Source organism: Frankliniella occidentalis, unplaced genomic scaffold (genome assembly GCF_000697945.3).
Source record: "Frankliniella occidentalis isolate FOCC.00 unplaced genomic scaffold, Focc_3.1 Scaffold448, whole genome shotgun sequence".
Taxonomy (NCBI): domain Eukaryota; kingdom Metazoa; phylum Arthropoda; class Insecta; order Thysanoptera; family Thripidae; genus Frankliniella; species Frankliniella occidentalis.
Window position 1 is genome coordinate 104,937 of NW_026267567.1, and position 11,455 is coordinate 116,391.

An 11,455-nucleotide genomic window follows, 5' to 3' on the forward strand; every position below is an offset into this window, starting at 1 on the left:
CCCCAGCGCCTGCAGGTACGAGCATGTGCAACTCAAAGAACTGCCGCTTTTGGAACACCCGGTACACACTCGCTCCATCACGTAGTCCCGAAACATCTTTAAAGCAATTTTCTATATCGTGAGGATTTTGTGTTGTAAAGCACTGCTCCATCACGGATCTAGGACAACTCGCCCCGACTCTCTCGTCCCCGGTCCAAGTCGACCCATGCCCTCCCCGGTCCCGCCCTTTTTGGTCCCGGTCAACTTGTCCCCAGTTGTATCAAAAAATAATAGGTGCGCAGAACAAAGGCTACTTTATTTCACCAGCACAGACGTGAACGAGATCTGAATGCTAGGTGCTAGGGTAACGAACGATATATTGCTGAGTGCAGTTTTTAACATGAATTACGAATTTCATAATTATATTGCTCCATGGTGGCTTTCTGACGCTACAAGGTCGTTTTTCGATTTTGTCACGGGTCGCCCTGTCAGCGAGCCACCCGCTTCAAAAATCACCGCGCTCGGCGCAGCGCTCCCTAGCAGACGGTCAGTCGGCACGGCCGAGAAGTGGCGCCACCTAGCGGCGAGTTGAACAAACCAGCCAGTCCAGCCGCCGGAGCAGTCAATCACGTAGGGAGAGCGGAGCCGGCCGGCGGCGCTCGTGAACAAATAATGCATCAATCTTCTCTACTCTGGTGAGTGTTATATATATATTTCTTTTGTGGGCCCACAGTGTTTATGTTGTTTGGTTGTTGCACTGATTATAGTGCTTTATTGAGTACATCAGGCTGGTTTGCCTTTGAGGTTAATTGAACCGTTTTTGCAGTGTACCTGCTTCTGTTTGTGTGTGAGCGTGTATGCTCTCAAATTTACTTATGTTGTTGCTATTTGGCAGTACATTTTGCGTTTGTGTACATTAGTGTACTTAGGCCCGTTGTGGCTTCAATAAACTTGTTTGTATTGCCCCTCTCAAAATATTTACTCTTTTGCAACAGCCTAAAAAACCCAACAAATTCTGAGAGTCTGAACCCGGAAGAGCAACGTTTTGTTAAACTCTGACCAACAGCGAGGGGATTAATAACAATTTTACACCCAAAAGCCCATAAGGAACCTATGCTACAATGCAAAGACCTTGAGCGAGTGGTTCCCGGGGTCCGATCGGGACGAACGGGGCGGTTTCGGAATGCCCAGAGCATGGGTCATCTATCTTTAACATCTAACCGCCGGTCTGATTTTCACTCCGACTCCCAGTCCGGAGGTTGGGGTTTGGTACCGAGCCGGACCGGCGGCTGCCCGGCCGAGTCGATTGTTTTCATTTTCATCTCGTACAGAGGAGTGAAGATTGTCTGAAAGCTTAAGTCGATCCTCAGGCAAACGGCAGTCAATCCTCAGTCGAACTGGGCTGAGGATGGGCTGAGGATAGACTGCGGTTTGGCTGTGGTTTGTCTGCCGTTTGTCAGCCGTTTGACAGAGAGAATTGTCTGCCGTTTGACAGAGAGAATTGTCTGCCGTTTGACAGAAAGAATTGTCTGCCGTTTGCTACGGTTTGGCTACCGATAGACTGCCGATTGTCTGCCGATACGAATTAACCGTCCCCATAGACAAGGTTCCAGACAACACTCAGACTATTACTTTGTCTCGGGAAGCGCAACCGATCGCAACCGCAACGGGTCGCAAGCGCAACAGCTCGCAAGCGCCGCGGGGTCACATGTGCAACGGGTCACAACCGCAACGGTTCGCAAGCGCAACGACTCAACCGTGGGGAGCCGCCTGTTAGACGGCATCGACTGTAGACGAAGCCGGGAGCGGGAGCGGAGCGTGCAGCGAGCCTCTGGATAAGAAATCAACCGAGCCTTTGGTCGCTGTGCACTTCTCGTGTAGAATGCGGTACCTCTCAGATACTTTTAAACGTTTTGACAGCCGCACTGCGCTCGCCTTGACGCGGCAGCGATTACTCTTGTGCTAAAAAAATAATTATAAATGGTGATGGGGTGAGCTGGAAGTCGGGAAACTTCGGTGTGAGTAGTGTCCGGCGGCGTCGTCGCCCGCGGTGCACTTACCGTACATTTTGACGCAATTAATTTGTACTCGCAGAAGTGTGTGTACTTCGCAGATTTTGTTGCGACATTCTAGCCCAGAGGGTTCTTCTTTCACGATTTAAACCTGTCAAGATCATTAAATATTTTCTCCAAATAATATATTTTTTGGGCCACTTTTGAGAAGAAAACTCCCTCTAGCGACCCAAAGGTTAGAAATAGAGCCAAACGGACGAAATTTCGGCCCTAAGAGTTCTAATCTTACAAGTTACCCCTAAGGTGACCATAAGCAGAAAAAAATCCACTTCTTGGACCAATCCCTATTTCTTTGTTACCCCCTCAGACCGACTCAGGGGTGGTTGGGAGGATTTGCACCAACCGTTTCGTTGTCCAGAAGTGACAACAATAATACCCTGAAAATTTCAGACCCTTTAGCTCACGTCCTTCTTGAGAAAAACAGACGGACAGACAGACAGACACAAGGGCGATGGCATAAGCCCGCTTAAATAGCTTTGAAGAAAAGAGCGGGCTAAAAAGAACTTAAAGTTGAGGAAATGTTGAGAACTAAATAGGAAGTTCGTTTTTTCAAGCAATCTAAAACGGAAGAAGGAAAAGTAAGGGCTCTGATTGGTCCAGCTAATCACGTGCCTCCGCGGCCATTCAGGTATGAGAAACTGTCAGATCAGTTTCGAGCTCCCCTCCATATTTGAGAGGTTAGGATCGGACCAAACTACTATGGTAGTTTCTCATACTGGGCGGACGGAAACATATAAATCGTTTGTTCTTTTTCACTGCCGTTTTAGATAGCCTGAAACACCCTATTCGACAGTAAAAGAGACAGAAATCGTAACTTGGCATGGTTTGGTTACCCCCTCAGACCGACTCAGGGGTGGTTGGGAGGATTTGCACCAACCGTTTCGTTGTCCAGAAGTGACACGAAAGTACCCTGAAAATTTTAGAACTCTAGCGCACGTCCTTCTTGGGTAACGGACAGACACAGGGGCGATGGCATATGCCCGCCTATAGAGCTTTTAAGCAAAAGAGTGGGCTAAAAAATGTCCCACCCCCCAAAGTCGGCTCAGGGCGTAAGTGGCACAAACTTTTCGAAAAAGGGTCCCGCCACCTTTCGATATGTTGTTCCCCAGGTCCTAGAACGCATTTCTGGATGGGCGATTTCTAGTATTTTTTTCCTGTCCAACCTTAAGCAGGTCCTACAAGATCCGCGGCGCCCTTTCGAAAAGTGCTAGTGTGAGCTCAGCGGCGCTTTGTCGTACGAACTTCGGACAATGACCAAAATCAATTGCAAGGTGTATCCTGTCATTTGAGGCCCGAACCTCTTCTATTTTCGACTTGACCCTTCAATTTGAAACGAGCGAACCTCTATCTCATCTCCTTCCTCTTACACGGTAGATAGACGGACGGAAAGACGGACAAGAAAGCGATTGCATAAACCCCCTTTAAAGCGTTTTTAAAAGTGGAAGGGCGGGCTAAAAAATAATAGAAATAGAGGAAACAAGCTAGGCACGCTCTTCCGCCAAACCAAGTTGCCAGCTACGCTTCGCTCCACCGGCAGCTCAGTTCGGCAGGGAGCGGGTCTAGCTTGGCCTGCCGGCGGCCTTTGGCCGAAGCCCCCGTCCCTCCTGATTTTTCATGGTGTAATAAAGCTTCCATCGGGAAACGGGCCTTCGGACCGTTTGAGTGACAGCTCGCTCTAAACCATCTTTTTGCCAGATACCCTTGCTGTCTACCTCACTGTTAAATTCCTGCGAAGTATTTTGCTCTATTGTAAGTACGAAGCATTTACTTCGCAATTACAAAGTGATGCTTTGCAATTACGAAGTGACACTTTGCAATTGCAAAGCGATGCTTTGCAGCGTTTTCAGTGCTCCGCAATTGCAAAGCATCACTTTGTAATTGCGAAGTAAATGCTTCGTAGTTACAATGGAGCAAAATACTTCGCAGCTCTGCAAAGCGAATGCTTTATAGGAATTAAACAGTGTTCGTAATCATAACTCAACAAACGAAGCATTCTTTTTAAACGCTGAACATCCTTGGCTGTATGTGCCGCAGTTTGCGGAAAACATGCAAGTTTTGCCAAATCCCTTCTACGTTTCTGATGTTAGCTTATGGATCCAACAGCACAACTCGAAAAGACCCAGAAGAAGTTAGATATACTTCCAGGCATACTCTGAAATAACTCCGAACGTGTCCGCAATGATTTCGCTATAATTACTAATAGAAAGGAAGCAGCTTGTGAAGTACAACAAAACAATGAAATAAATGTTTGTTTGTTTTTGCATGGGATTGTACACATTTCATTACTGATATGCCACAATAAAATAAGCCCACTCTTCTGCTTAGAAGATAAATTTTGAACCGACGGCATACTTCTCAGACAAAGGTGTACTCCTGAAAAAAATGTTAAAGATTCTGCTATGGCCATTTCGGTAAGAAAAATTCCCTTTTCTAAGAAAACAGTGAAAGCCAAACGCACGACATTCTAGCCCAAAAGGTTCTTCTTTCACGGTTCACCCCTTTGGACACCATCAAATATTTTTTTTAAATAATATATTTGTTTTTGGTCCACTTCTGTAAGAAAAACTCCCTTTAGCGTCTCAACTGTGCGAGATAGAGCCAAACGGACGTAATTGTAGGCCAAGGGGCTCTTCTTCAACAATTTACCCTTTTAGAGACCGTCAAATATTTTCTAAAATTAATAAATTTATTTTCGGGACACTTTTGAGAGAGAAACTCACTCTAGCGCTTGAACGGTGAGAGATAGAGCCAAACGGACAAAATGTTAACTCAAAGGGCTATACTTCCTGAAGGGCGCAGTAGCACTTCGGGACGGATTTTCACAACTTTCAGGTGATTTATTGGTCTAAAATACCCTTTTCTTATGGGAAATTGTTTATCCTAGTTCATTCTAAGGAGTTTGATGTACTAAAAAAGAACAAGCAGGCCCGCCCTTCCGCCAAACAGAGTTGCCAGCTCCACTTCGCTGCGCCAGCAACTCCGTTCGGCAGGGGCCGGGCCTGCTTGGTCTGCCGGTGGCGATGGTCCATTTCAGTCTGGCGATTTACTAAAGTGCATAATCAAATAAACAATGTGACCGGTAAATCACTTAGCATATTTGAGTAAACTAAATCGTCCAGCGGGGGGCCTGCGGCCCTAGAAACTTGCTCCTCGGACATGACATAAGACTATAACGGGGCAAAACCGTGAATACACCCCACCCTTCTGCTTTGCTTAAGAATAAAATAAAATGAACCCGCGCAGTTTTAAGTTTGTATGTTGTTTGTCAAACGGTCTTAAAACTTGACTTTTTGCCATTGTTTTCAATATATCCACCTCTAAGGCCGAAACAGTAAAGGATACGGCTAATCCGATGGTAGTTCCTGATCCAGAATGTGATGTTGTTTTTTTTTTTTTTTTTTTTTTGGGGGGGGGGGGGCTACTTACTCTGACATTTCACGATTGGACGCCTTCTTGTACGTCTTGTCTGTACTTGACAGATCGTGATATCGTTTAGTTTATCTTTTATAGCACATCAAAAAACTGAGACTGAGAATGAACTAGGATAAACAATTTCCGATAAGAAATACGAATGTTAGGTCAATAAATCACCTGAAATTGGTTAAAATCCGTCTCGAAGTGCTACATTTACCCCTTTGAGACCATCGTATATTTTCTAAAATAAATATATTTTCTTTTGGGCCACTTTTGTGAGTGAAACTCCCTCTATCGCCTAAACGGTGAGAGATAGTGCCCAACGGACGATTTTTTTCCCCCGAAGAACTCTACTTTAACAAGTTACCCGTTAGGAGACCATAACATAATGTTTTTACCTCACTTCTCAGGCCAACCTCTATTTCTTTGTAACCCCTTCGGACCCACTCGGGTGGTTGCCAGGATTTGCACCAACCGTTTCGATGTCCAGAAGTGACAACAATAATACCCTGAAAATTTCAGACCCTTTAGCTCACGTCCTTCTTGAGAAAAACAGACGGACGGACAGACAGACAGACACAAGGGCGATGGCATAAGCCCGCTTAAATAGCTTTGAAGAAAAGAGCGGGCTAAAAAGAACTTAAAGTTGAGGAAATGTTGAGAACTAAATAGGAAGTTGGTTTTTTCAAGCAATCTAAAACGGAAGAAGGAAAAGTAAGGGCTCTGATTGGTCCAGCTAATCACGTGCCTCCGCGGCCATTCAGGTATGAGAAACTGTCAGATCAGTTTCGAGCTCCCCTCCATATTTGAGAGGTTAGGATCGGACCAAACTACCATGGTAGTTTCTCATTCTGGGCGGACGGAAACATATAAATCGTTTGTTCTTTTTCACTGCCGTTTTAGATAGCCTAGAACACCCTATTTGACAGTAAAAGAGACAGAAATCGCATCTTGGCATGGCTTCCGACATCTCAGGTACTTCTGCGTGGCGTCGCCGGAATTTTCTCGACATATGTGGTTTATATTAAGTGCGTTCGGAACCACGTTTTCAATACCCTTAGCAGCGGCCCGATTGCCTGTTTTCCTTCCGACTTTGACCTATCAGAACCGCCAGAGCGCACCGTTGGAGTGGCTTGTTATGGTTCCCTCCGAGAGGAGCCCTTACGCTGGTGAAACTCTGTGCATCTCGTGTGCAGCGAAACGTTGCGGTGAGAAGTTCGTCCCCTTTTCTGTCTAGAAGCACTGAGTAGTTAAGCAGCATGGCTGCGTGGTTCATACTCGCAGGACAAGATGAAACATGACGCCAGCGGGCAACATACGTCGTTCCCTTAAATCACAACAACATTGTTACAACTCAAATTAACCCTCACCTTGTCGTGTCGTAACAAACCGTGCCGTATCAGGTTCAGGATCGTTTCATGCGAAAATCAGCCTATAGTTTAGGTTTTGTTAGTTTGCGTCATATTTCGCATGGTTTGCCCGTATTTTACTTTGAGGTTATCAATGTTGACTTTGTACAACAATCTATATGTACGCCAGACCACGTCTCGCGTAACAGGCTTCGCGATATCTCAGGAAACACTGTTACGCTGCGACGCGCCAGGCGCACACATAGCAAGGCCTGCGGCGCTGACACCCGAGATGAATTTACAGGAGTGAAAGCGGAAGCAGGGCCTGCCGGCCCCCAAATTTGATATGTTCACAGCATTTGTCGGGGACTTAATACTCCAAAATTAGGGACATTGGGACGAAGGCGTACCTTTGTGTACATTCTTCTCCTACCCGTCTCGGGTGTCAGCGCCGCGGGCCAAGGTAGATGTATGCCTGGCGCGTCGCAGCGTAACAGTGTTTCGTGAGATATCGCGAAGCCTGTTACGCGAGACGTGGTGTGGCGTACATTCACCTTGAATTAAGTAAAACCCTAAGTCATCTTCAGTTTTAAATCTAGTCGAAATCGACGTTCACAGGATCAAGACAAACTGTGGATCATATTTGGACTTTTAAAAAATAATGGACTTTCACCTAGTCAACAAAACATAGCCCCAAACACATCCCTGGTACAACCCGGTTGGGATGTGGGACGTCCCAGCCAGGACGTCCCACAGTCCTACAGAATGCAACATTTTTAGACCATGAGCAGAAGATAAGCACCTCCCACCAGTGCGTCCTGGAGGTGATTGTCACATCGCGGAAGGAACGTCCTAAGGAGGAACCGACTTTCAGGACCTGACCATCATTTTATGTGAAACAATATGACAAAATTCAAAAGCCAAGTGAGGTTCGATGAGTTTCTTATTTGAAACTAATTATATTCATCCAGAAGCAGGTCCCGGATAACTTGGTCAAGGATGACAGAGTTTACAAAAATTATTTGTAGCAGTCATGTGATGTATCACTTGACCACAATTAGACCAGACCTCATATTTGGCGAAGGGTCTATGAGAAAGGTATGCGGATGATCCGCGAGATTTAAATAAGACATCACATAAAATCTGAAATTGTGCATGCAAGTGAACATTGGTAGTGCAATTCGACTTCATGCCCCTTGCTTTATACGGAAATAACATAACTTTTCAAAAATACTTATTATTACCTACATTTTAACGCAAAAATGATAAAACCTACGAGGATCGCGTCGCTAGCACCGACTGTCGGCAAAATGTAGCACGGCACACGGCTGCCACTGGCATTGGCATACCAAAGACCTCCCGCAGCAGATGTATACAGGATGTGCATTATCCTGCTAGTCTCCATAACCATGACGTCCCGAGCAGGTTCTATGTAGTACGTCCTGGTGACATTCATACTGGCCCATCTCTAGCAGATGCATACGTAACGTCGTTTCCAAAGACATGCTGGTCAGCACCCTGACTGAACGCCCCAAGGAGCAGCCCGACGGGTGCCCTGAGGAGGTACTCGTATGTTACGTACTGCCCGATGACATGCTGAGTAGCTCCTCGGCGGGACAACCCAAGAAGCTTTACCGCAGGTATATCCTGAGGAGTAACTTCTCAGTACCTTAACTCAGAAGAACCTCCCAATCAGATCCCGGCCAAGATGTCTATGTGGTCGTGCTGCACAACACATCCTGATTTGCTTCAAGGCATGTACTTTTGGGATGTCCCAGTAGCACGCGTGAGGGATTCGTGTGGGATGATCCCACACTCCTCCCAAAAGTAAATAGGAGCCGCTTTGTTGACTGGGCAGTCATTGTATCAGATATGAGACTTTCCCGCTATAACCAAGATATTGAATAGGGTATTCCGAGTACGTTTGGCGCCGGAAACGGAGGCGAAAATGGCGCTGGTCTTATCTCAGCCTCATGGCTTCTGTATCCGTGCGTCTGCTATCTAGTGTCCATCGCTCGGTCGCTCTTATTAGCGATGCCATTCTGCTTCAGATTATTACGCTTACGTGTTATTATTGCAAGCAAAAATATTTTAAATGATATCTTCATTCTCAAAATCGAGATTGAAATCTGGACCACCACCTAACCTAACGCCACCGCCATGCGGCTGAGATTCGACCAGCGCTATCCTCGCCTCTCGTTTCCGGCGCTTGGCTTGTCCGGAATACCCTATTGGGCGCCACTTTCATTGGCAATCGTTTAGTATTCAGTCAACATTGAAAATCCCAAAATTCAAACCGATTCGGGAATCTACACTTGTATAAGTCCCCTTGTAAGCCCCATCCATCTGCATTTGAAAAAGAAGAACCAGACTCTACGAGGTAGAGTCGTCCCCAAATTTGTCTATTGGCTTGCCAGAGGAGTCGGCAACAATCGCTCAGCTTGCTTTTTTGCGATCGTAAGTGCCATGGCCAGCCAAGACATCCTCACGCCTCCTTCGAATGGCCACGAATAAACTATGACACGCTCTGCGATACGTTGTGCACACATCTGCCAAGGCCTGTGAAAGCCCGCGTTATTGCATTTTCAAGACGGAAGGGTAAGGGTACAAATACGAATTCAGAAAAGACAAGTTCGCTGAAAAAATAAACCTTTTTCTATGAATTCCCGAATTATTTTTAAAAAATACACTCGTCAAAACATTTAGCGGTCCACTGTTTTACGCCCGAATTAGATTATCTCCCCTAGCACCTAGGAAGTCGAGATTTGACAGACATGCGTCGATATGTCTAGCTTAACATCCTTGAGCGCGAATGGCGTGCGACACCCCTTACGCCGTACGCATCCCCTAATGATCAGGGGAGTGGAAAGGTTGAAAAAAAACGTAAAAGGTTAGGGTAGAAGGGGGTGCCGGAAGTGGATAAAATTTGGTGTACGGTTGTCCTAAGTACTAATTTTAAGGTTTTTGGCCCGTTCCACCACCTCCGACAATTCACCCCCTAACCGCAGTTACCCCCACCCCCTCAAAGGGGTGTCTTTTTTTTGTTTTTTTTTTTGAAATCTCGAACGCTACGGGAAATCTTGTACTTTGACGTGGGCAACGACAGCAAAGTGCCCGTTTCACTTTCGCACCCCGCTGGACTACCCCCAACTGTCCAAACCTTAACTGAAATTTCCACATTTTTAGCCCGCCCTTCTGCTTTAGAAAAGCTATCTAGCGGGCTTATGCAAACGACCTCGTGTCTGTCTGTCTGTTCCACTAGAAGAAGATGTGCTAGAAAAAAAAAATACACCCCTTTGAGGGGGTGGGGGTAACTGGGGGTAGGGGGTGAATTGTCGGAGGTGGTGGAACGGGCCAAAAGCCGTAAAATTGGTTCCTAGGACAACCACACACCAAATTTTATCCACTTCCGGCACCCCCTTCTACCCTAACCTTTCACATTGTTTTCAACTTTTCCACCCCCGTGATCATTAGGGGATGCGTACCGCGTAAGGGGTGTCGCACGACATTCGCGTCAGATTAAATTACACACATCGATGCATGTCTTTGTCAAATCTCGACTTCCTAGGTGCTAGGGGAGATAATTTAATCCGGCGGAAAAAAGTGGACCCGTTTTGACGAGTGTATGTGTGTTTGGATGGGTTTACTTGCCGTTTTCGCGGTGGATGCACATCCCCCAATACAAATTATGATGAAACCAACGAATATGTGTAATGGCGGACCATGCGCGCACGACGACAGCATCATCTTTGCAGACTGCACAGCAGAAGACAGAAGTTTCAAAGGCTCAAAAACCGGAGGAGAACAACACTGTTAAAAATGTTATTAAAATTCATTACTTTTTTGTGATTGGCCGAGCGATAGCGAAGCCTATTACTTCAGTGATGATCAAACGGTTTCGCGTCTGGCTGTTTGTCTATCTGTTCTCACGATAACTCGAGAACGGTTTGTTGTAGAATATGCTCAAATTTTTATTGTAACTTTGTACCATTAAAAGGAACTGTGTTCATGTTGAGCCCTCTGGCCCAAAAATTGACGTGTCAAAAAAAACAAAAACAAAAAGCCTAAAACAGTTTCTTTAAATATTTTATTCACCCCTTTCTGAGAAGTATCTCGTCAAAGTAGAACCCTGTGGCCCAAAATTTTGTCCGTTTGGTTCTATCTTGAACCGTTGGGCGCCAGAGGGTGTTTTCCACACGAAAATGACATCAAAACATTTTAATCTTTACTCTCAGATCTTTGATGGTTCCTGGCGGGGTAACTAATCAAACTGAAACCCCGCAAAGAACAAAACTAGTGACGCTTGGGTCCGAAGGCCTACTTACGACTGGCCTTTGCCCGAATCGGGTGTCAGCGCCGCAGGCCAAGGTATATGTATGCCAGGCGCGTCGCAGCGTAACAGTGTTTCGTGAGATATCGTGCAGCCTGTTACGCGAGACATGGTCTTGTGTTGTGTTGTGTGTCCACTTCGCTGCGCCGGCAACTCCGTTCGGCAGAGGCCTGGCCTGCTTGGCCTGCCGGCGGCGATGGTCGGGCCTGCGGCCCGACCATTTCAGTTTCGCGATTTACTGAAGAACATAACCAAATAAATAATGTGACCGTTAAATCACTTTGCATATTTGGGTAAACTAACTTCCGGTG

The 11,455-nt window shown here is 46.1% G+C and overlaps 1 protein-coding gene across 1 annotated transcript in view; it reads right to left on the bottom strand.

Annotated features, from left to right (window-relative positions):
* The window catches only part of LOC113215210 (uncharacterized), an 87,736-nt gene that overhangs the window by 62,908 nt on the left and 13,373 nt on the right, over nt 1-11,455 (bottom strand). Inside the window, exons 2-3 of the mRNA XM_052274818.1 lie at nt 10,466-10,570; nt 6,631-6,792 (exon numbers count right to left, since the gene is read on the bottom strand). Coding sequence (XP_052130778.1) covers nt 6,631-6,792; nt 10,466-10,570 — 267 coding nt within the window. The remainder of the gene's footprint in view (nt 1-6,630; nt 6,793-10,465; nt 10,571-11,455) is intronic.